The 27,374-nt window shown below is 39.3% G+C and overlaps 1 protein-coding gene across 1 annotated transcript in view; it reads left to right on the top strand.

The window, feature by feature from the left end:
• Positions 1-7,576: 7,576 nt before the first annotated feature.
• Positions 7,577-27,374, top strand: part of LOC118404205 — a 31,072-nt gene continuing 11,274 nt past the window's right edge. Inside the window, exons 1-4 of the mRNA XM_035803233.1 lie at positions 7,577-7,612; positions 13,519-13,559; positions 14,113-14,283; positions 15,104-15,251. Of these exons, the coding sequence (XP_035659126.1) occupies positions 13,542-13,559; positions 14,113-14,283; positions 15,104-15,251 (337 nt within the window). The 5' untranslated portion in view covers positions 7,577-7,612; positions 13,519-13,541. The remainder of the gene's footprint in view (positions 7,613-13,518; positions 13,560-14,112; positions 14,284-15,103; positions 15,252-27,374) is intronic.

Genomic DNA, 27,374 nt, shown 5'->3' with positions numbered 1-27,374 from the left:
AACTTACTTATGTTTGACGGTAGTTGACGGTATAATAATACCTAGTAAGCCTATTTTTCCAATGAGCTTGAAAGTATTTTTACTTTGATTAATGTTAAACTCCAGACATATGGAAATAAAGTTGTAATCGGGTTTTAGGTTCAGATATCTTCTCTCAAGAGCGCCCAAAACAGCATCTATCCTTAACATGTACGACGTAAACTCATTTATTTGTTACAATTTTTAAGACTTTCATTTATTTGTTTTATTCACCATTGATGGTACTTAAACAAACATACTTTTGCCACTAGTTTTACAGAACCACAGTAAGTCAGCCCTTTTATTTTTCATAAACTATGAATACCTTAAGCAAACATACTGTTTTCATTAGTTTCACTGAAACACAGTAAGTTAGCCCTTTTATTTTTAATTTACCATTGATAGTACTTGAACAAACATACCTATTTCACTAGTTTCACTGAAACACAGTGAGTGACACCTTTGTTTTATTCAACATTGATCGTACTTGAACAAACATACTTATATCACTTGTTTGCTGACACACAGTGAGTGAGACATTTGTTTGATTCAGCATTGATCGTACTTGAACAAATATACTTATATCACTTGTTTGCTGAAACACAGTGAGTGACACCTTTGTTTTATTCACCATTGATAGTACTTGAACAAACATACTTATATCACTTGTTTGCTGAAACACAGTGAGTGACACCTTTGTTTTATTCAACATTGATAGTACTTGAACAAACATACTTATATCACTTGTTTTGCTGAAACACAGTGAGTGAGACATTTGTTTTATTCACCATTGAAATTACCTAAACAATCCTACGTATGTCACTAGTTTTACTGAAACACAATAAGTGAGTCCTTTAATTGTTGTATTCACCATTGATGGTACTTAAATAAATATACTTATGCCACTAGTTTCCCGAAACACAGATACGTCAGGCCGGGACCGAAATGTGGTTTCGTCTCGTTAAACAATCTTTATCCAATTAGATCAATGCAAGCAGCTTATACCTACTTAGGTGCCCGACTCTGCCCGATTACTGACAACAAAGCCTGTAAGTAGACTGCTATGCCGATCTTGGCATTGTTACTGGCAATAATAGTTTTAATTCTGTATGATAATTGACATCCAATGAAATATAGCATTATTATAATGCCATCACCGTTTTCTCTCTCGATTGATTTTACTTAGTTATGTATCAGTAAACAAAACGTGGAGGAATGTAAGCGTGGGTACAAACTACAATTCGCATGTGCAAGGTGAAAGCGGCATAAGAATAATTATTCAAGTACCATCAATGGTGAATACAACAATTAAAGGACTCACTGTGTTTCAGTAAAACTAGTGGCATAAGTATGTTTGTTCAAGAACCATCAATCGTGAATGAAAAATAAAAGAGCTAACTTACTGTGTTTCAGTAGTGAAACTAATGGGAAAAGTATGTTTCTTCAAGTACTATCAATGGTGAATAAAATAATTAAAGGACTCACTCATTGTACAGGTAGTTATTGTTTGGGGCGCTCTGAAGAGAAGAAATCGGAATATCTTAAACCCGTTGACAACTTTATTAGTATATGTGTGGAATTTGGCATTAACTTATCCCAGTAAAGAACATGCTTCAAAGCACTCAGTTGGGAACACAACACAAAACACAATTTTACTAGACAACATTTCAACAACCGTCAATAGCTTCTGCATTGTGTAAGAACTTCTAAAATGCTGTTTCAAGGTAACTGCGTAACCTGTTTTTGAAAATGTTGAAAATTAGAAACCTAAGGAATTTGACCTTCAAAAGGTTACAAACTCTTTTACAATTATACTCATGTCAGGGCACAAGATAAATCTGATGTATTGTTACTACACCATTATTATGGTATTTCGTCATTCCAAAAACACACATCAATTCTGGGTGTTCACGGGTGTATGACAAGAGAATGCTAAATTTTGGAGCCAAGCAATAATTAAATTACTTGTCCACATCAATTTTAACCTTTTTTGATAGCATCTCTTAAACTATTATGCATCCGTTGTGTACATGCTTTTCGTCTACAGTCTAAGAAAGCACAAGGGACTAGACTGTTGACAAAAAGCAAATACACATTTGATAGTACTATAGAAACATTGATTGACCCACAACTGTCCCGGCATTCCGTGCGGTAAACAAACCGTGACGTAATAATGTAAGAGGTATATTTCTAGAGGAGCCAGGTCATTTAGTTCTCAGTCTTAGCGAGCAATTAGGCTGGTCTCAATCATAATATCTCTGACTTATTGAGATGCTGTTACAGTTACAGTGTTACCAATAACCCTGGAGTGGCCTTCGGGTCACCTTGAAGTGACAATCGTGTCTTATTAGGTGGTAACCGTAAAGTAAAACAAAACACTTAACATAACATTCTAGAATATATCAATTCCAAGAGATCACAACCCATTTTCCTATGTTATCGTCACTGTATCGCAAACATTTATTTTCGTACGATGGAAAGCTTACACAAAATGTTTGTGTACAAAAACTGCTAACATGTTGCTTACATGTCACTGACTCGGGAGTGTTTGCCCCCAGCAGAGGGGAGGCAATAAATCAGTGGTAGGTTTGGTGCCAAGATTTGGGGAGGGGTATGGTCTTGTCCCTGGTGGCTAGAGAGGAGGTTAGTCAACAACAACAAAAGAGACTATTCATGAGTTTGGTCCGCATTTATCAAATTACTTTTACCCCCAAAGAAGATACTTAACATGTCATAAAAAGGGGGAATGTACATAACCACTAAAATGTACAATACACAGATAACTTCCTCAACTCTGCCGGTTTCATAACCTTATTCAAGATGCTGTGGTGCTGCTGTAGCATGAATCACATTTTTTTTGCATCTCATATGATTTCATATCAGCTAATCTCCATCCAGAGTGACGAGAAATCATTCAACAGTGAGATAGTCACGCATCAGAAATGGCAGTAGGTGGAGAAATTTACGCGTGGGTGCAAAATGCATGTGTGATAACGTTTAACAAATTGGCATGCAGCCACGAAGGTTTTGGTTATTTTGAAGAAATGTACGTGTAGGAGAATTTCTCAATTCTGTAATCATATGTATTCATTTACGTTTTCATCTACTAGTATATGTACTTGAAATGCAGTTAGAAATAGCATGGAGTCCAATCTTGTTCGCTTTAGTCCGTCCCCGAAAGCGGGTAGCGATCTTCGGGAGTGGACTGAAGAGAATAAGGATGCACTCCAGACTAATGGAAAATTCCTAGTTGGCTTTGTATGCAAAACATTTCTGTGCGATAACTGTCAAGAGTTCATTTAACATCCATTGGCATAATACCGGTCGGTTTACTGAAATTTCTCAAGCAACGCTAATTTGGCAAATGATCAACGCATCATTTTCTCCAGTTACATGTTGCTGTAACAGCTTACCTTTGCCACTTCTTCTGTGTAAATTATTTTGTCTCTCTGGTCCTGCTAAAAACATAATATCGTAATTGGAACACACCGCGGAATTGCACGGAGAACGGGCGCGTGGTTGGAAGGGGGTGCACAATACCGGTCGAACGAAACACGGCACAATTAACTGCCGCTATGTACCTTTATTCATCCTCTGTTGTTCCTTTCTTTCCTGTTAGTAGTTGCACAAAACAAAAATCTGCATGAGCATACAAAAAGTCATGAGAAAATGGGCGTATACTGACAAGAATTTTCTGAAAACTTTTGGCCTTGTTGTCTTCGAATGCATTGTTATCGATGCTTTGTAAATTATGTATTGGACACCTAGATGTCTGAAGTGTGCATACCTCAGAAATAACTATTGTTGCATGTGTAGATCTCTTTAAGTTCCACTATTTTTAATCGACCGGTATAAGGCTTATGACCGGTATTATGCCAATGCATGTTACCTAAACTCTTTTGGAGTTGTCTGTCGACCTTTGTTTTCTGGATCTTACCCCTTCCTTTACACCTCATTTACCCACTTGAAAAGGACTCATAAATTATTCATAAATAATCTCCAAGTTGTGGCTTCTACAAATGTTTAATTGAGTGGATGAACCAGCTTACTGAGCATCCATTGTGTCCATGCCATTTGTCACGAGTCCCTAATGTGCTTGATTTTGACAGCTGACAATATTAGCATGTCCACAATGGATGCATGCAGCTATTAGATGAATAGAAAAAGGGGTGCTGTAGTTTTGATTAAGATAGAAATATATGTGTACGCGTGATATTATTATGGCTGGTGATCTGAAATACATGTACAGCATGTCTTGTTACACACTTATACTTATACTCGTTGACAGCATACTATTAGTGTTTTGTAATGCCAACAAATATCATGATGGTATAGCAACAATATATCACATTCATTTAGTGTCCTAAATGTTTACATTTGTGCGTTAACGGGAAGTAAACTTCTGTTAAAAACACGTAAAGATGGCCATGGGAGTGAAACATAGTTGTTAACATTTTGAAAGTCAAGTTCTTTTGGTTCCTCCTAAGCACCAACATTTCAGCAACATGCCAGCGTAGTTACATTGCAACAACTTTCCAGAAATTCTTGAGACACTGATGAAGCTATAAACCGTAGTTGAAATATTATCTTGTAAACTTGTATTCCCAAAATGAGCATTTAAAAGTATTTCCATTAATGGGGAGAGTTAATTAAGATATTAAATTGTCGTAGAGTTTCAGGTTCTAATTCCTTCTCGTTAGAGCGCTGAAAACCATGAACTCGATATTATTGTACAGTAGCTACCCTTAACACCGTGTGAGTCCTTTGTTTTTTATACACCATAGATGGCACCTAAACAAACTTACATGTACTTTTGTTACTTCTTCCACTGAACGACAGGTAAGACAACAAGAGACTATGTTTAATGGTTTTGTATTAGAACCCATTTTGAGTTCTGTCACTTGACTACTTTATTTCTAAACAGCTAATTATACTTTCTACATTTCTGTGTGTTTCTGTGTTTGTGCGTATGTCTGTGAGTGTGTGGATTGTTGAGTGAGTGCGTGTAACAACTTCCCTCTCTAAATATTGGTATGCAATGCTTTATCTCACTAGAAAACAGTGAGAAATTCTACAAAGTGGCTCTTAACTAATTTGAAATAGATCCCATTAGATGTGCCCCAAACAGTAACTATTCTCAATATATACAACGAGTGAGTCCTTTAATTGTTTTATTCACCATTGATGGTACTTAAATAAACATACTTTTGCCACTAGTTTCTCTGAAACACATTAAGTGTGCCCCATTATTTTTCATTCACCATTGATAGTACTTGAACAAGCATACTTATGCCACTAATTTCCCTAAAACACAGTGAGTGAGACATTTGTTTTATTCAACATTGCTGGTATTTAAACATTCTTATGCCACTAGTTTCACTGAAACACAGTGAGTTCGTTGATTGTTTTATTCACCATTGATATTACCACTAGTGTCAATGAAACACAGTGAGTGAGCCCTTTAATTTTTTTTTTCACCATTGATAGTGCTTAATCAATTATACTATTGTCATTAGTTTTACTGAAACAATGATTCCTTCAATCATTTTTACCATCTATGGTACTGAAACAAATATACTTATGCCACTAGTTTTACTGAAACACAGTAAGTCTGGAACCAAAATCTTTTCGTCTCGTTAAACAATCTTTATGCAACAAGATCAAAACTAGCAACTTTAAGGTGCCCGCCTCGATACTGACAATAAAGCCTATTAGTAGCCTGCCATGCCGATCTTGTCATTGTTACTAGCAATAATGTTTTAGACTGTATTATTAACGACCTCCAATGAAATATAGGACCCTTATGATAACACCATCACAGTTTTCTCCCTCGATGACTTTTACTTAGTTTAAAGTTGGAGGAATGTAAGCGTGGGTACAAACCACAATACGCATGTGCAAGTGGGAAGCGGTAATGTTTATGGAATGTACGCGTAGGAGTTCTTTGCTATGTGTGTGTGTTGACCTTTATAAATTATTTCAAGGACGTCCATCTGAAATCTCAAACTATACATCACGAAGAGATGGGGAAACTGAATCTATGTATTTGACTTATATCAAAGCTCATGTTTCAGATAGGTTAGAGCTTTGTCACTTGTTATTTCTGTTTGTTTATGTGTGTGTGTGTCTGTGTTTGTATGTATGTGTGTGTGTGTTCGTGTGTCTATGTGACTGAAACACAGTAAGTGAGTCCTTAAATTGTTTTTTTTTCACCATTGATAGTACATACTATTAGATATACTTATGCTACTAGTTTCACTGAAACACAGTAAATGAGTCCTTTAATTGTTTTATTTCCCATTGATAGTACATAAACAAACACACTTCTGCAACTACTTTCACTGAAACAGAGTTAGTGAGTCTCTTAATTGTTTTATTTACCATTAATAGTACTTAAAAAAATTTGACAATAGTTTCACTGAAGCAAAGTAAGTGAGTTCTTTACTAAGTTGTTTCATTTACCATTGATAGTACATAAACAAACACATTTTGCCACAAGTTTGGCTGAAACACTGTTATTGAGTCATTTACTGAGTTGTTTTATTAACCATCGATGGTTGGTTCTTAAACAACATACTTTGCCACTAGTTTCACTAAAACACAGTAAGTAAGTGAGTCCTATTTTTTTAATTCACCATTGATAGTACTTACACAAACATACTTATGACACGAGTGTCACTGAAACACATTGATGGTGCTTAAACAAATAAACTTTTGCCACCAGTGTCACTGAAACAAAAATACGTAAGGCCAAAACCAAAATGTCGTTTTGTGTAGTTAAACAATCCAATTACTAGTAGATCAATACTTACAACCTAGTGCTTTTGAGGTGTCCGTGTTCGGCCTCCATACTCACAATAAAGCCGATTAGTAGCCCGTTATACCTACATTGTCATTGTTACTGACAATAACATTTTAAGACTGTATGGATATCGACCTCCAATGAAATATAGCACCCTTATGATAATACCCTCGCAGTTTTTCTCTCAATGATTTTTCTTAAGTTAAGTTATGCATCAATAAATTTTAAAGTAAAAGGTGGAGGAATGTAAGCGTGGGTACAAACTACAATACGCGTGTGTGTGTGTTCATGTGTGTGTGTGTGTGTGTGTGTATGTGTGTGCCTGTTTCTGTGCCCTTGTGTGTGTTTCTGGTGTGTGTGTGTGTGCGTGTCAATTGTGATTGGTATGTGTGGTTAGGAACATATTTGTCATTTCTTCGTCACGTCATCTAGACTGCAGATTTAGCTTCGAACAGTCCTTGATACATCAAGGCATTTATCTGACAGTACGTTAGCTCTGAAATGTTGATAAAGACAACGAGTTCGTATATTCTCTGATGACAAATAACAAGCATAACTGGTATTAGCTATATATCTAAACGAATCAAACCCATTTTTGTTGTATCACTTAAATTATTCATGGTCTTGATCACGGACCATCAATCTCTTGCTGGTACATGTGGGTGGGAACAACCAGTGTCACGTGGAGTATTAGAAGGGGGCGGATCCACACCATATAAGTAAACAACCCTGTTCTCTGTTTTCACCACAGGGAAGGAATCAACACCCAACTTTGCGGGATCTGTAACCACTGTAAGTACTGTTTTCTTCATGATATTCGTCACATCCCATTATTATTTTGTAGTTTTATTCCATTAATGCTATATATCTACATAATGTAAAGTCCAATCTATTGTCACTGTCATTATTATTGTGAAAAACTCAGTTTCTTTCTATCGTAGGTAGCTATATAACACATGAAATTTAATTCATCGGAGGCATACATTTGGACGTTTCGCTAACCAATCTATTATGTTATCAGTGCACTTCTGTCGAGGGGCGACTTTAGAAATACTTTGAATAGTAATATGTTGGTATTTCAAACATGTAATTCATACCAGAAAATTTCAATCACAAAGTAACACAAGTTTGTTGACTGTCAATGTGTGCATGGTGATTTTTGATCCCCCGCGAATTTTTAAAGATCTCTGACCACAACGGTCGATTCTTAAATATCTTTAACGATGTATGGCTGGCTTATTTCTGGTAGGCTACCAGAAATGAGGGGACTTGATGGCGACTCGCTTTCGCGTTGCTTACCAAGGATTGAAATGTGACAAAATGACGCAAATATGTTGGAAATTAGTCTATGCAGGTAGACAAGTCAGCTGGATAAAAAAGAGAAGAATTTGGTCAAATATGGACGATTAAGTTCCTATGGGTTTTCAGTCAGTCAGTCTTTTGCAGCCTATCCAGCTATTCAGTTCACTCCTAGGCCTATCAACTCCTGCAAAGTCCCCTACTATTCAGTCAGGGGGGAGGTTTGAAAGGCGGAACCACACCATAGTAAGTACACAACCCTGTTCTCTGTTCTACCACAGGGTTCGAAAGTGGCTGATAGTCAACACCCAACTTTGCGGGCTCTGCACCACCGGAAAGGTTCGTGGTTATCATCACCCAAATTTGCGGGCTCTGTGACCACCCCAGCTGTAAGTACTGTTCTCTTTCTGAATCTGCATTGTGTAGCTGATATGTATACACGTCCTTCAAAGTTTCCCCAGTAAATGTACCCAATAAACAATACCAGCATTTCGAAGATCACGACTTATTTTCTAACGTTCGACGTCCATTTGATGAAATATTTGATCACTGCAGGAATTAGTTGGGTAGCTAGTAGCTAAGTGTTTGACTGCACTAGCACACTTTATAGTTTGAATAGTAATATTTTAGTATTAATTAATATTTCTAAAAAGCAATTTATACCCGGTAATTTTCAATCACAAGGTAACATCGTTAGCATAGGTTTGCTGATTGTCCATGCGTGCATAGTGATTTTGGATCCCCCAAAAAGCTTCGAAGATCTTGAACGTTCTACGGCTGGCATATTTCTACCTGAAATGAGCGGAATTTGCCGAGTTGGTTACCAAAGCTTGAAATGAGAAAAATGACGCAAATATGTTGGAAATTAGTACTCTCTGTGCAGACGTGTCAACTGGAGAATTTGGCCAATTAGGGACAAATAAGTTGCTATAGGTTCTCAGTCAGTCCAGCTATTCAGTTCACTTCTAGGCCAATTAACTGCTACAAGGTCTTTTATTCCTAACTTGGCCAAAGTCCCCTACTTTTCGGCCAGGCGGGAGTCTGGTAGAGACTAGGGGATTAGTTTGAATGAGAATATTTGCAGTTGTGCCAGAATTGTACAGTTAACATACCTTTAAAAAACCGGATTTGTTTTATATCATGTAGTATGTTTAGAAACCCCAGACTGATTCAAAAGTAGAAGATAATTCATTTTACCCCTTTCTAAATTGGGGCCCCAAATCATCATGGATGATTTATTGCCTCCCTTCTGAGTCAGTGACACGTAAGAAACATGACGACAGACCCAGAAATCCTCAACTCCGCCTATTTCAGACGATAACGATCTCCATTGTCTACTGTTCTCAATGTGAGTTGTAATGTGGATCACTTTTTAACATGTTTTCAAGAACATAAATTATAAATTCGTTTATTCGTTTATCTCATATAATTTTGTTTTCCACATATATACAAATTGATAAGAAATCATTCAACTGTAAGAAAGTCACGCATCAGTTTAGACATTGGTGGGAGAATGTAGGCGTGGGTGCAATACGCATGCGCAGTAACACATTGCCACTTGCCAAGAACGCTTTGATTATGTTAAAGGAATGTACGCGTAGGAGTACTTTATAATGTGCATTTTTACCAATATACGAGGTATTTCAAACAAGTTCATTTGAACCTATACCTTTAGCATCAATCATAGATTCTCTGTATTACATTATTTTTACATCCATGTTTGTTTAAAGTTATTATTAGAGGTCTCTCTCTCTCTTCTCTCTCTCTCTCTTCTCTCTCTGTCTCTCTCTCTTCTCTCTCTCTGTGTTTTGGCATGTGTGTGTGTGTGTGTGTGTGTGTGTGTGTGGTGTATGTATGCGTATGGCGTGTTTGTGTGTGTGTGTGTGTGTGTTGCTTATACCCCCGTCACATTATATACGATCTTCGGACGTACTTAACTTCGCGGTCGCAGGAAGGTCGGCAAAATTTTAAGATCTTCAGAGGGTCTTGCGTATTTGTCGCCCAAAAAATGTCCCTGTCAAATTTAAGCGAGGCTCGTGCGCTCGCCGGCGAATAAATCTATGATAATGAACCTCCCATGACCTATTGCACGCGGACAAGGTAACACAAAACGTTCCTCAAAAAAGGCAAGAGATCAATAAATGTTATTTATTTTGTTGTCGGAATCATTTAACCAATGAATGGAATGCGAGGGCATACTGTAAATGCATTTAAGTTGGCGGGGATTTAATTTCGCGGTAGCAGGAAAAATGACTTTTGCGCGGTGGTTTAATTTCATGCACTTTAGTATCTTAATGCCCTGGGAAAATGTTCGCGGTGGTTTTAAATCCGTGGTGAGATGGCCAACGCGAAAACCGCGAACATAAATCCACCGCAAACATTAATTTCTGCATTTACAGTATTAGAAATGACACAAGAAAAGAAAGTGTGTCACAAAGCAAGCCTACCACAGGGGCCACAATGTCCGAATTACCCTCACATTTCCAAAATATTTGTAAACAAACGGAAGTCGGGCGAACATCGCCCGAACGTCGCCCGACTGACGGGCGTTCGCAGTCCGATTAATAACTAGTCTGTGCTGGATTGAAGCACGACTATCAATCGAATGTCGACTGATACCCTTGCGACTACGCACGATTTGCACGCACGATCTGTGAATCGGTAACGAGCTCTGCGATCTCAGAGATCTTTTGCGACTTGTCGCTTATGTTAAGAACATGTTTCGCGGCACCGCGACTATCGTACGACCCATGAAGAAAGCCGGCGATCCTGAAAAATCGAGGGATGATCGTGAGAACATCGGACGTCTTACTTACGAAAATTATTTAGAGCTCAAGGAAACGTCGTCCGATCGATTTTCAGCGAATGTGACAGGGGTATAAGCAGATCAATGAAATTGGACATGTTCCACTGACGCCAACCAACAGGTATTGTGACATTCAAAAGACGTCCGTTTTTACTACGTTAAGTTTGAGCACTGTCTTGCCGGGTCTTTTTGTTTTGTAGCTAGAGTCCTTGCATTTTATTGGGACTCTTTATAATTTCAGTATTGATTTTAATATATCTTGAAAATAAAGACTATTAAGCAAATTGGTGACATATCATCCTGATTTATAAATACAGCAGGTCCACGTAGAGTACAATTCAGCTCTTCTGGCATCCACCTTCCCTAGATTGTGACCCCGAACCTACCACTGATGATTTATTGAGGTCTGTTCTGCCGTGGGCAAATGTTACCGAGTCAGTGACACGTCAACAACATGTCTGGAGCTTTTGTGAGAAAAAACTGGGACTAAGCTTTTCATGTTTGGAATGTAACAATGCTGCGACAACAGTATAAATAATTGATTAATTTGTTATATGGTGAAATTGATATATGCTAAAATATCATGTTAAGTATTTTGTTGTATAAACCAAAACGATGATAAATTTCGCTGTCTCTTGACCCCAAAATTATAATGACCTTAGAAAAATGTTAGAATTAGGTCTGAAAACAGTCGCGTATTTTGGATGGACTCATAATGTATTTTTTCTTGATTTTCTGGAGATCTGCTGAAATATACACAGTGTAACTTTTATGTAAGATGTGCTATATTTGTCGAGCAAACAACAACAACAACAACAACAACAAAAACACTCACACACACACAAACACTGATTGAAAGAAAATTCACAATAATTCTTGAAAAAATTTCCTTTTCTACCTATCAACGGAATGCCAGTTATAGTACTGAAACATTTTGGCAGGAATTTACCTTGCGATCCGGTCTTCATGTTTGACTCTCTTTGACCAATGATATTTTATCTCTTTCCGCTGGCAAATATCTACCGTCCTATCCAGTGTTCACAGATAAGTCTTAAACTTCATTGAATCTCAATCGATCACAAATATTCTAGGTCAAATTTAACCGCCCTCATGTCCGAAATATGTCAGACTATTAGAGGCTTTTGATAAAAAAACAAATCCCCCCATCCCCCTCGTCAGAAACTGGTCAGACTAGGGTTTTGACGGAGAAACAAAGTGTAGCAATTTCATGGATGACATCCCCTAGAAACAAACAAAATGCGAGCGTGCGAATAAAGAAAGTTTAACCGAAAAAAAAGTTACCTTCACTATGAAATCTAATTCACAAGGAAGGTTGAACAAACGATTGAACACATAAAATATAGTACTGTTATATTTGAAATTATAATTCTCGTCACCATCTACATAAGTTTTGTAAGGCCAACTTGCGAATATGCAGTACCAGTTTGGCAACCAGGGATCACTGAGACTCAGAGAAACAGGATAGAAATGATCCAACGTAGAGCGTGTCGTATTATCCTGGGTCCCCAGTACACCAACTACACAGATGCCTGCCATCGGCTCGGTCTCGTACATTTGAACCAACGACGTGATCACCTCTGTGAAATGTTTGCCTTGAAACTCCTCCAGTCAGAAACATTTCGTGAATGGTTGCCCCCTCGACGAGGTGATGTCAATGGCCGTATATACGTACGACCCGCTCAAGTAATCTGATGGACTCTATCAAAACGAGAACTGAAAGATATAGGAAAAGTCCCATTCCCTATATGGTCACACTGGTCAATAAAAAGCACAAATAGGTATGAAATCCAGCCTAAAATAAAATTTTTATTCCATCGTTCGACACTCACATTCTAAAGGAAAAGAAAGATTGATGTATAATGATAGAACTGATTGATCTGAAAACAGATGAAAATTTGATATTCGTATTGTAATGTAGTAGTCAAGCGTTAATTTTAAACAACAAGTACCATATATAGTAGAATTTAACGAATTATAAATGTTATATTTTGTATGTATATGTAATATACTCTTAGACGTCTGTTGGCGATCCAGTCCGAGTTTTGTCAATTTGTCGAACAGTGCAATTCAGTTAGCTACATTCTAGTTGACTGCTATACTGTCATAAGTTTGAATGTTGGAATCAATAAAAACCAAATCATCATAATCATTTTGTTTTTTCATCTTCTTTGACGTTGGAATATTCTATATAAGTTTTTCGATATTTTTTTTTGCAATCCATGGCATATATTTGCTTATTTTTAAGCTGCTTTCTACGATTTAAAGTATGATTGAAAACTTTCTATCTTATTTTTGGACATGGCCGAAAATTGATTCGCGGGCGGATGCCATCCATATAATTAAATCAACATTGGCCTTATGTGCAAAGCCGTTGTTCTCTCGCCACCTAGCGATTCATGTCGTCAGTTCATCCTGATAAACAGCGTTGGGCAACAGCAAGACCATAAAACATGCAAAAACTATCGATCGATCTTTTTTCTAAACTTATTTGGCCTAAGGGACTAAGGGATATTTAACCTAAGAGGAAGTTTTGTCCTCGCCACCTTTGATATGACATTGATTCACATTTCAGGAGGTGATATAGACGAATAAACAATGGCGGAGCAAACTGAGCTGCAGCTGCTGGAGGAGGGGGCCGCCACGCCAGTAAATTATCATCGATTACCACTATGGAATTACAATAATGATTATATAGACTTTGTGCTTTGTAACAACATGGTGTTTTTGGTGTATTTAAACATTTTACTTTTACTAGTAACCTCTAAGTTATTGTTACTTCATGGAAAGTTGTGTTATAGTTTTCACTATTTTTCATGTGTGTGTGCATGTCCGGTGGAATTCGTAAGAACCTCTAGACGGATTGCGATAGTAATTACGTAGGTGGGTGTTATTGAGCTGACAGTCAATTTTAGGTCTGCTGGTGACTGTAGCAGACCTTCTATTTTGTTTGCGTCTGCCTCAGAAGTTCATCAACTTACTTGTTAATTTTACTGGAATTGAACATGAGAACTTACACATAGTAATGCTTGGCAGGGATCTGTGGAGCGAAATATGTACTAGCTTGATCCCGACAGTAACAGGCCAATAGATGATGATGATTGATGAATATGAACATGCACTCGTTCTCCTCAGTACATCAAGTGTGACAGAATCCCTACCCGTGTTACAGACTTTAACGAGGACGGAACAATTCTGGCAATGGTGGAATTCTGGCGTACCCAAGGTAGATCTTCCCAAAAAGTATGGACTCCAATACTCCGAAAAGGAGTTTGCCTACGAGAATCTGGTACTAAAAGGTGGAGGGGCGAAAGGAATCGCATACATCGGAGCTTGCCAGGTACACATACAGATAGTAAATATAATTTAGGGTGTTAACACAATGTATCAAATAAATTCAGTCTTCTTCATCAACTTGACATACCTAGCGTCCAGGTCACGCGCTACAAACAGAACAATGACAGACAATTTTCATACACTCCCCTTTTCAGCAACACATTTTGCAGCCAATCATGTTGAATCACTATCTTATTGTTTTCCAAAATCTTTCAGATTCAGTTTATTTCTCGCACATGAAACAAATAATATACAAAGAGGAATGTTGTACAAGTCACTTATTAGAAAACTTTAAAACATTACAAATTTGAAATAACTTGCACAAAGAGATTCAAATTGAAACCGAGATTTTAGCGTCACTTATACATAACAAACTTGTCAAACGACTGACAGACTAAGCAACAAAGTTAACCCTTGTCCTGCTGGATGTTTTTTGGCCAATTTAACCTCCCAAAACTGATGGCTTAATCTGATAACTAAAAATTGACCTGTTCTGTGCTGCTGCTACAGATTTACTCCCATTTGATGGGTTTTCCATGGTATGTAAGTGGTATAACAATACAGCTCAGCAGAACAAGGGTCAATGTGGCAGAGTAGTCTAAAAGATCTGGGAACAAAGGAGAGATCATGCCTGTCTCTTGGTGTTGCTTATTTTTGGTGGCCGGAAGCGGCCTTCACAACATAGACTCTAGCAATTGTCCCAGGGTGGGGCGATTAATTCGTTTAGAGGAGAATCACTGTCCTGAAGTATGTTGCGTCTATTGTTTGAGCCGAATACAAAAAGGTGTCGACATTATCACACGTCTCTATACTTTAACTCTCAGGCGTTGAAAGAAGCTGGAATTTTGCCCAACATCAAGCGGTTTGCAGGAACCAGCGCAGGCGCAATCACCGCCACCCTACTGGCCATAGGGATGAGTCCAGAGCAGATGTTGCAGGAGCTCAGCGAGAAGAACTTGATGGACCTCAAGGGTCTGTAACTATATCTTCCTTTTATTGCAGGCCATGATGTGATTTGACTATTTTCCAGTGGGCTCCATATTTATCCCGCAGTTCTTTCAACAGGTTTCATGATTTCACTACAGCTGTGTAATGCTTTGTATATTTAGTTGTGTGTGTGTGGGGGGGGGGGGGGGGAGCTCGTCTCTAAATCACATGAACAAGATTTCTAGCGAGGTCAACGCCCATGAAGTCGGTTATTTCAGATGCTGAGTAACTAATTAACACTAAACTGGTGGCACGCGAGGGGCAGGGAGGAATATTTCACACCTATTGTCCGTAGATTTCATACTGGCTGTTGGATAACAGCAATACACATTACAATCTTTGAGATTCCTTTTGATAGTTTGCTGGTTATTTGAAGTAGAACGTTATATTTGATACTGCAGTAAAGCGACTGCGTACTATGTTTTCTAATTACATTGTATGCACATTGACTGCGTGCTCATGATTTTCAACGAATGCACAGACATAGCGCCGATAGATATTGTGACCCGTACAAAGCTCACCACTTTTTGGGTGTGTGACAAGAAGCAAAACCTTATGTAAAGCAACATTTCAATTACAAAAGTACGACCTTATAAGTAAATACTAGTTGTAAAATGTTCTCGAAAAAAAAAAGAAAGCTAAAAAATGCACCATATCGGGTTTAAATGCACCACGTCGGGTTCGAACTCGAGTCGAAAAGTTAGCATCCCAATCGCTAATCAATTACGCCATGAACCTTCACAGTGCAATTGAAATGAATAGAACTGAAGTGACGGAGCGTGTAATAATACGAACGGAAATAAGATACAGGGCCGTCATTTCAAAAACTTTGAAGGCGCAACAACTCTATCGCTATATATACAGTCCCTCCACCTTTTGGTCACCAAAGTAAACTTTTAAACTGATAGTATAGAACAGCTGTGTGTGGACCAGTAAAACTCTTGCACGGTGCAAAATGACGAACAATAATGCCTGTTTGGTTTTAGTTCACGGCATTTACATGATAAGCAAGGGTGCTAAAAGCTCGGACTGGACAGTTATTGCATAATGGCATTGATCTGCCAGCAGCTATTTGATTGGTCCTCGCTAGAAACTACTGAATGTCAAATAGTCTACACGGGGGGGGGGGGGGGCCGAAATCTAAATCACACGCCTCTCGCTACAAATTGAACAGGCGCTAGCGCCTGATTGGTGGACCGGCGGGTGGCAAAGCTGGCTCTGATTGGCTTATTCTGGCACTTCGGGGTTACAATTATTCAGCCAAAATGGCCGCCCTGGATGTGGTCGAGGACTGTGTTTTCCTGACTTTTGCGTAATTTCTCAGCGAAACAGTAGGTTTGTAAAGAGATTGTCAACATCTAATCCAAACATCATGCTCGATTTTATTACCACACAGATGTTGCTGGCCGAAATTCTATGACGTTAGTGTAGTTTTGAAAAGTTAACGTTGCCGTCACTGCATGAAAAGGCAAATTTCCACGAGTTCCCAATATTGTGCACGATGGTGAAACCTGGTGTGTTCTCACCGTGGGCACGGGTTTCCACGGACTGCCTGTTCCCGCGTGCCCCTACAATGCAAACCTGTGCGCACGATAGGGCACGCGAAGAGTCCACGCGCCCCACTGTTGCACACTCCCCGTGTTGAACAATTATCGTTAACAATGGAGGGCTGAGAAGTGTCTGATGATTCAGTTATGTGAATTGTCAAGTAAAAATAATCAGAGCCCTTGCCACATTTCGGTATGTACTTGCGGGAAAGTCAATAATGAAACCGACGCCAACAGCACGCGAAATAAGATATGCAACACAATCGTGCCGTATACATGAAACTCAACAAACTACTTTACCTCTATATACAGATAGCGTGTAAGATTAAAGTCACTGCTGAAGCAACATATTCAATTTTAACGGAGTGTGCCCGATTTCTGTAACTAATCATATGAATTGTTTTCTATGCAACATTACATGAGTTGATTGTCATCTAGGCTTTAACCTGGAGTGCGGCGCCTATCAATGCATGTATTCTATTAGATTGAAAGTGTTGTTCTTTGGTCGGTCGGCTTTGTTTATACAGTATATCAACGCCGCATTCCGACACCGTGTTGAGTTTCCATTGTACTGAGTCCTTGTTTGCCGAAAAAAAAATCGATTCAAACATTTACAAAGATAATTAGGTTATGGAGAACTTCAATATTTGTATAGTTCACTTTCACAGTGTAATTTTTGGTTGATATCGGTATTATGGAGATTGTCTGCCTGGCTTCAAGTTGGTTTTTGGTTGAATATTGAGGGGCGGAAGTTTGACCCGCCAGAATACTAATGAACTCAGCAAATGTCTAAATGTCTGTTACAAGTGGGTAATACCGACAAGCAAGGTGAAAAGCAAGAAGGTTATTACTGGACTTTCACAAGCACCCCTCCCCCACGGCCAAATACACATTTCATTGTTTTGTTTCCCGGCATGGCATCCCGACGTGCGTGTCTCATAGCCTCCGTCGCAGGCTACGAGGAGGGTTGGATTTTATTTTATGGGGGCTGGTTCGCGATTTTCAATGTTGACTAAGGTTTTCTAATGCCGGGAAAGTAAGTTTACCGTGGAAGGGAGTTTAGCGGGAGGCTACATACACAGGGTGTAGTTGGTCGATAATCTTAAATGTTTCTTTTTTGTTTTGGTTGGTAGGCTTTCTGCAGACACAAATGATTTATCTAAAGCCCAAGGTGTTTTGAGAAAAATATTAGAACTTATGCGATTTGTATATTTGATAAAACAATGATACATAAGAAAAGCTCAAGCTTCCTTTAGTGAACTGAGAATACTTGTAGAGCGCAGGGCATCATGTACAAACTCCTTGATGATACACACAAATAGTATATACAATGAGTTACTAGTATTGTGTCTGTATTCAAATACCGATCCGAAGTAGCCAATCGTATTTCACACATGAGGTGGGTGTTTGGAAATGAGGACCAATCAACACACGTGTCCCAATTTTCAAACCTGTGACGGTTGTCATTTCAAATCTTCTCATTCAGAGTGCTTTCACGCTGCGCAAACCGGCCGATAGCTAAGTATTTGATCGCACGACAAACAGCGCAGGCACTCATTGAGAGCTTGGGAATGATTCTACATCAAGACCGGACATTATCTTGCCATCGAATTGAAATCCACTGCTAGTGCCATGGGACCAAATTCTACTTTCAGAGCAACGACTGGCCTCCTGACTATTATCCAGTCTACCGAGAGTCGGGCGGGCTCTCTGTGGGTGGGGTGTGGTGATCCCCACCGCTTGGATCGCCAGACGCACCCCTGACTGTTAACTCTACGTCGCTCTACATGGTACACAAGATTCTGTCCGGTCGACTTGGGTGAATGATTTGGAGTTCCTTCGGCTCGGCTGGATACCACTGTTACGAACTTGCACGTCCACGCTTGGAATTCTGCAACGACTATGTGATAAATGTATATGCTGCCGACATCATAATGTACAGAGCTGAATTCAAGAGACCTACAGGAATTTTCTGTCATCAAACTTGGAGCGACTGCACAGTGGAGAAAGGACAACGTTTATAACGTCCTGGAGTGGAGCGACTGCGGATAACAACCCCAAAACAACGGGATGGAGGACCGACGAACCTTTGGAAGCTAAAGGGGCGACAGCACTAAGTAAATATGAAGGAACGCGTCAGGAGCGGTCGACTCTCAAAAAAACAAAACGAAAATTAACGTAATTCACCATTCAGAAAGAATAAAAGCAAACACATTGTATACAGGGGAAGGGAAAATCTGGGAGGGTAAATTTTTGGGCTGGGAAAGCCCGGGCAGTGAAAATGGCGCTGCTTTTAATGACAAAGGGGGGAATTACGGCGCAGTCGAGCCCCGGGGAGATAATTAGGTGATAATTAGCCGTTAAGTTATGCAACAGTCATTCGCACACAAAAGCATACGTCGATAGTTTCCACGCGTACGCACAAGTGTACTAAGAGGGCACAGTTAGTGCACACGGGTTTCCACAGGAAGGGCACGTTATGGACACGCGAGTGGTCCGTTTACACGGGTTTGCACGGGTGTCCCATGTGGGGGCACGTCACGTTCGCACAGTGGGCACTCGTGGGAACCCGTGGACACTCTGAATTTACTTGCATGTGTACACGGGTTTGCAAAGTGGAAATCTGTGTTTTCGCGCAGTGCGTGCATTGCGTTATTCTGCTCCTTGTTCTGCTCAAACGGCTTCGAGGTTTTTGTTAGAGTTGTGGCTTATAAAAAAAAATTATGACGATAACTGTTACCAAAACATTATGGACACGATGAAGTTCCACGAAACATATTGATGACACATTTGTAATAGCTTCATACCTTGAATTTACTCATCGTTTATGTGAAGGAGGGACGGCACTTTTTTTCAATGTCGCTACATGTGATTAATTACGAAATCCCTCTTCAAGTTTTTAGTAGAACTAGAACCTTGATAAAAATGCATAAGTTAATCTTAGTCTTTACATCACGTTGTATAACCTCCTTGTTCACATGTGCATGTCCCCTATATAACAGAATACACCATGATAATATGAACTGACTCAGTGTGCACTTGGGTCTATGAATTATTTGCCTTGCTGACCAACAGTTTTATGATGACATCTACCTTGGGAATAATTTGTGTGGTGCATGGTCAGAATGGTTGTACTTCACTTGTAGACATATAAAACATGACTTGGTTATGAGAAGAAAATGAAGACCTTTATTGCACAGTTTTGCCCAACCAAGCTAAGTACAGGTCACAACAAGTCAAAACATGTGTATATATATATATAAAGTTATGATAATAATAATAATATTGGTTTTATTATGTTATAATAATGATATCGGGTGCATTTTGCAGCCAGTAGGTACCCAAAGTGTGTTATACATGTAAAAATTTCACAGACCTAGTCTAACACAGAAGTTTGGCTTCTCGCTTCTTGGTAATGGTGAAAATGTAGGACTGTGGGTTTAGTTATGGTCGGTTTGTCAAAATGCATGAGGAATATAAACTTGTCAGTGCTAACTCGTGTGTAAAAATACAACAGTGAAGTGCACTTCATCTTCTACCATGTTTGAAGTACAAAATTGGCAGACTCTTTGTTATAGAGGAGTACGGTTGTGCCTTCCTGATCCAATTTGCAGTTTGTGGCAACTGATTCTTAGTTTAGCAATAATGGTAATTCTGAGCCGATTGTTTGTAATTTTCAAATACTGCTCTTCATTGTATGAGGACTTGAGTAGTGTGTACGTTCGGAGTTTGGTTTTCGCACTTAGACCTTTATTTTCATTATGAATGTTGGTTAGGAAATTCTGGAAATATATATCCTTCATACGCTGGTGAATTGCAGAAATTAAACCGGCTGGTTTCTTGCCCAGGGTAAGAACAATAAGGAAGTGCTCCCACTGTGACTTGTCCAGCAGTTTGAATGGTGGATTGACCCCCATAACCACATAAACTCATAAACACCCCAGACTGTCTACCAGCTAGAAACAATGGTCAGAGACAGATTTGCATATTACTGGTCACTGATTCAAATATTCTGTACTGGTTTTCATAGGAACATTATCAAATCATACAGAATGACCCAAAGTAAGTGTTAACAAAGTTACATAATGCAAGGTTTCAATTAGATAAGATCATGTGATAATAAGATAATACTATCTGCAGTTCTGGAAAAAACAAATTTCTTCAAATTTCAAATCATCCTTGTCAAAATTGTATCAAAGCATCTACTTGCATCTGCATTTCGAACTTGAAAATGTATTCCTTACGACTTATAGCTCTCATGAGTTGTGTGTGTAGAAACATGACTCGTAATAATTGACTTATAGTAAGAGACCAGTATAGACCTATGCTCTGTAGAACTGTACAAAATAAAACTGCCAGCTGATGTCTCACACTGAATAGCAACCCAGTATTGTCATTACTTCATATTCTGGGCTAAATATTCTTCAACAAGCTAATTTCTCTATGATGTGTAGTCTTACTTCAATTTCTTATCTGTTGTCTCTAGATTTCAAACAGGATTTGAAGAGTAACTTGTACTTTCTCAGTCAGGCTACCACTGATGTTAACTGCATGGGTGCCTGTAGCATACTGAAGACCATAGTTTATATTATCTGGTCTTTATATAGTTTTACCAGCCAGTTTAAGTGGGATATGTTTGAATCTTTTGATTGAGGGGCTTGCCAAATTAAAGGGTAACCACACTTGAAGAGTTTGTTTTCAACTGATAATGGTGCGTCTGCTTTGTCTAATGATTGTCTAATTCCAAATAAAGCTTTCAATCCCTTGCTGTTAAGTATTTGCTGTTGACTTTGAATGTGCCCGCTGAGGATACAACAACAAGATTAACAATAAGATGCTACTGTTTCTAAATCATTGTTATCAAACAAAAAACAACAATCTTTCCATAATTGTCCTCCCTTTGTAAATACAATAACTTTTTCAGGTTAACCTTCAGCTTCCAGGATTTACAATATTGTTCTTTCATGTTGTACAGAACCGGAGAATTGTGATAAAAGTTATCAAATTCAGATACTATATCACTTATTAAACAGATTAAACAATGTAGAGTAGAGTTAAACAATGTAGAATAGAGTAGAGCATATCATCCCTGTTTGTTTATATTGTGCTGTTTTGTTTTGTCAATGAGTAACTGTTGTTAAAATCAATAGCACCAGAAATCATAAATTATCCACTGCATGACCATGTCAGAAGTTGAATACTTGTTGAGAAATATCATTTGTTGGCGAGTGAAACTTAAGTACTAGTACAGGTCTCTCTGCTGCAAGTTATACGCCAAAAATGCAGGTACTCCAGCAACTCTATATGATTTTGGAAATGATCAGATGCTACAAACACATTCTACATTGGAATGCTGACCATGATAAGCCAGCTTTCTGATATATTTAATTTAGTGGTGTCTATCACTATTACTTTATTGTCTAATTTATGCCTTTATGGTTTCTGACATTACTTACAGATCTACAGTGAGTTCATTCCAAGACATACAGATTACTAGTACTTGATAACACCAGGTCAAAAAAGGTGGAAGGAAACTTCATGACTACAACAAGTGATGTGCATGTGATAATGACCAGGTAGGGCATCCATATGTGATAGGGAACAGGTAGGGCATCCATACTATTGGGACCATGTATACGTAGTGCATCCATACTATTGGGACCAGGTAGGGCATCCTTGCAATAGGACATGAGGGCTCAAAATTTTTTTTTGGGATTAGTTATTGGTTAACTAATTAAGTTACAGATGATAGTAACTAGGTAGGGCACTGTATGGGTAATAGGGACTAGGTAGGGCACTTTATGGGTGTATAGTATAGGGAGAGGGTTTATATATATGGGGACTTTATGGATGGAGCTGTGTAAGTTCTAACTAAACAAATTCTAGGTAGAGGTACACGGGTTTAGGTACAGGTCCAGACCTGACTTTCTTGTTCAAATAATGATTGATCTTTGATCACACCAAATGCATGTTCGAACTGATACCTAAGCGTGTTTAATTGTAGGATCTATAATTCCCCACCACCAATACCACCAGTAGGGATTACTAGTAGTAGTAGTTTATGGAAACAAAGACAAAAATCATCCACATGTTGCCAACAAGAAAATTTGATTGCATTTTCTTCCTGAATGCTAGCATGTTTACAAAATGTCTCTGCAAGTTTTTGATGTTTTTTACCATTGAAAGGGACTACCGGGTATTTGCCGTAATTTGAAGTGAAAACTTCTGTCAGTTCCTTCGTGTAGGCTAAGTAATAGACAAGCAGTCCTTCTGTGTATACATGTGTTGTAGGTACAGTACTTGTATGCCAGGGTTCGGTTATTTTCGACCTGTTCCTTAATTGATTGTACTGGTACTGTATTGGTACAGTCTATAACGTTACGTATACCAGTACACAGCTCTATGTATGGGTGATAGGGACTAGTTAGGGCATCTGTACATGATAGGGGCTAGGTAGAGCTTTTTATATAGGTGGTAGGTTCTGTTTTTGAGAAACTGCCTTTCTTTGATTGGTTATGCACTGTTCCATCAGTCTGGAACTCTAATGTTCTTGACTAATGCAACATTGCAAAAGGTGTCATTTCACCACAAAATTTCCCCAACAATGGAGACTGCCTTGCCGTGGCGTTGGGGCTTCACACCAACTGGAGTGTGACTAGATGTCTCCAAGAAGGCAAGTTTGTGATTGAATTATTTATCCCAGCAATATTCTGGTTTGTTAATATGTTAACTGTCATATTTCTACTAACAAATGGGTACATGTCTTTCATGTAGCTAAGGTTATAAAGGGGCTAAGTTTACTAGTACTTGAGAACAGTTTTCACAAATGCACAACTGAAGGAAAAATAATCATGATCCATGGTCAGGCCTTTTATTGTAACATTATGGCAAGTATTGCAACACAGTAGATCTACCATAAACTCTTGAAGTGATAAAATTAGTTACCTGAACACATCGCATCAATCATATCCTCCAAATAATCTGAAACTGTATTTTCATCCCTTATGTCATAATGTTCGAAGTTTTTGTAGGAGCTACTGGTACTGCCATTTAAAGTGATAGTCAACTAATAAGTGAATCCAAACACCTTGAAGTCCTAAGCAATATGAAAATAGTTGTACTTTACATAGAGAAGACCATTGGTTGTTTACAACAAGTCAGTTAATTAACATCAGTATACATACTAGTACATGTATACTAGAACAAGGCACACAGAAGTTGTATCCAATTTGCAATTAGGGTTCAAGAGTTTACCATAACAAATCAGTGAAATGCAGTTTACCAATGATGGATCAAAACAAGTTGTAAGATTGAACAACAATTATGTCAATATTTCACTAGACTATAATTTGTATTTCAAAACATGCTCTAGTCTACAGGTATAGTTGAATTGATGCAGCTGGATGCTGATTGTAGAAGTAATGACATTTCTTTCTGGTAAGCGGGCTCGAAAGTAAAGGTGTCCCAGTGGCCACAGATCATTAAACGTTTGGCAGGGATTGAGCTAATATAAGAAATACATTTTTAACAACGAGCAACATCACCAATATCTTGGCCCTTCAAGCATGTCTGAACCACTATTCTACTTAAAAGTGGACACGATGTTGACTGAAGTATAATAATAACACAATCAGGTTGTCCATGCCTAAAGAAGGTACTAGTATCTCTCACTCAACTGTCATGATTAAAGACAGAACTTCAATTTGTTCAAAGTGATACATGTACAAGAGCCTGCATCAAGTTTTACAGGGAGGCGTTGTGAGCCCTCTCCTAAACCTTAAATCTATGTCACACCAAGCAGGAAGGCGGTGCATTATGAAGTTGAATCTTGATAGTAGTAAGATATAACAACTTCTTTCACAAAACTAAAATTGTCTCCTGTAAACAGGAGGGTTTGGCATGCACTCTATCTGTACCAAAGAACTTGCCAATGATGCAGCTAGTACATAGAATGATTCTTAATGACAGAATTTACATAACAAAATAATATACATAGACCAGATAATACCAGTACAAATCCAGATAACATTAATTATCAAATGTAGCATGTTACTGGCAGCCACATCAATGGAGGCCTGGCTAATACAGTTTAATAAGTACAAGTACAATGTTTGTAAGAAAACCAGCACAGAAAAATTAACATCTTCTGTGACCAAGCTCTTTAAGACATCAGACTAAGTATATCTAAGCTACATAAGATATTGAGGTGTCACAGTTTTTGCAGGTTGTACTACCCTTGACTGTTTTCCCCTTCTTGGTGACGCCTACAAAAGTGTTTGTGTCACAGTTGTCACAGCGCACTCTCTTATACGATGCATTCTTGCCTGGAAGCCTTACACGTTTGTGCACCTGTTTTACTTTCATGCGTCTTGATGATGTTGCAGTAGGACCTGTCATATTGTCCGCTGAGGCAGCAGCACTTGCAGGTGTACTTGCCCTGGCCTTTCTTCTTCTAGCTGCCATGTTGCTCTGCTGTATAGACTTGACTAGTCGAGCTGCTGTTACCCGTTCGTCTTTCGTCTGTGGCTTTTGAAGTGTTGCTGTCATTGGTAGTTGCTGGAGGCATTGGTTTACAACTGTAGATGCCTGCTGACATTGGTATTCGGTCATCTGTGCTGTGTTTTCCTTCATTCCAGTTAAAACAGACTCTAACTTTGTGATACCATCCATTAGTTTGCCCCTGCAGTCTTCTTGAGTCGTGTCAAGGTGGTCCTCTGCTAGCACAGCAGACATTTCAGACAGCTCACTTGAAGTTGAAGTAGGAACAAATGTACTACTGGTATTGTACATCTCTGGAGGCATGATGCTGTTGATCAGACTGGGGTGGTACTGCTGAAGGAACTTGGTTGCTGTTAATAAGTGCTTACATGTCTGTCCATTTGTGGCATTGTCCCTACATGTACAGAACTGTTCTGTAAGGCTCACACTGTGTGATACACCCTCCACACTCGTGCTCTTGACATGGAAGAGCAGCACGTTCTGGTTTACCATTGTTATCACTGAAGGGTCTTTCCTGTAGGCAGCCATGTACATTTCTGCCATGTCTTGGCGACCGCGCTCTGTTTTTGACAATGACTTCGTGTTGAAGCCCATGTCGGCTTCCTCTTGCTTTTTTACATGAAAGGCCACTGTGGTCTGGCCACCCTGATACCTCTCGTCCCTAGGGTTTCCAATCAGCGCATCTAGGAGCGTATCTATACGGTGATTGGCGCGTCCAGTTAGAATGGTGTATTTGATCGTCATCCATTCTCTCTCCGTCAGATTGGTGGTGTTCTGGTCTCCATGAGGGAACATCCTCCCAGCCCTGACCCACATGTGTCGCCAGTCATCCGAGTCCCAGCCACGGAGGTACTTTTTGATTGCTGGGTAGTCGTTAAACTCATCCTCCATTCGTTTACTTTCTTCTTCATACTTCTCCCATGTGCTGGCAAACATCATCGTGCAGAGCTGGTCATACACTTTTGCTGCCACGTCCGCTGGCAGCTTTGGCAGGAGGTTTTCCGTCCACGCCTTTTTGCAGTGGAACCAGCACAGGATTATCCTGCACTTTGTTTGTTTGGATTGGTCCCACGACAGGGCATCCTGGTCCACTGCGGCCTGTATCCCTCGTCTTTCTGTAAGAGATTTGTCTATAAGGATGGCGTTTGGTCGTGCTTGCACATTCTGAAAGACTGCAGAGAAGCCAACCTTGATCCCTGTCTCCTCCTGGTTTGTGTTCTTGTCTGCCGATGTGATGAGGAAGAACAGTGGAATTCCTTCTTTGTTTTGATTGGGAACTGTGGCTGTGAACAGTGGCAAACCATATGAGTTCAGTCCGAAAGTTGAGTCAACGCTCCAAGCGCTGTTCGGGGTAAAGCGCTCTGCCATTCTCCTCTGCCATTCTGTCTGTAGGACGGCGACAAATGGCCGTTTGTCGCTATCGGCGTTGTCTGGGTCATACTTCTGGAAGTAGATGCACTTTCCTTGGGACTTGTACTCATTGAGCTTGCTGTAAGTACTAAACCAGTCATCATCAGAGAGCCTATGCTTCCGTCTTCGCTGGTGCTGTAGCCTTGTTAGCTCTTTGCGTGTCATGACTGCCCTGTATCTGCTCTTGTCAATTTCCCCAATGCTACCAGAACTAACAACATTTTGTATAATGTTCACAGTTTGTTGAATGCGTAGGCCAGCGTCCAGGCAATCGTGAGCAATGTCCAGTACCCGACTGTCTACTGGAAGGAACTTGCTGTCTTCTGTTGACCCAGGCACATGGTTAGCGTGGACACTATGGAGACGTATCTCAAGCTTTATAGACATGTCTTCAGGCTCCATAACTTTCACGTGAAAAGTGCACCCAACCTTTTTACTTCTTCTGTTGCGCTTGCTGCCACGCTTGCGTGACGGAGCTCCATGTCTGTGACATGCGTACTCCCTGACCGTGCCACGACAGAGCATGCCATTTGCTCGCCTGAAGGTAACCTTACGCTTGGCTCTGATGAAAACCATCTGGCAGCTGAACTTGGCAGCCAGAGTAGCTATGTGTTCATCAGTGGTATCACGCTCTATTTCAAACACCTGGTAG

Source organism: Branchiostoma floridae, chromosome 17 (genome assembly GCF_000003815.2).
Source record: "Branchiostoma floridae strain S238N-H82 chromosome 17, Bfl_VNyyK, whole genome shotgun sequence".
Classification (NCBI taxonomy): domain Eukaryota; kingdom Metazoa; phylum Chordata; class Leptocardii; order Amphioxiformes; family Branchiostomatidae; genus Branchiostoma; species Branchiostoma floridae.
This window is presented reverse-complemented; position numbering and strand designations above follow the sequence as displayed.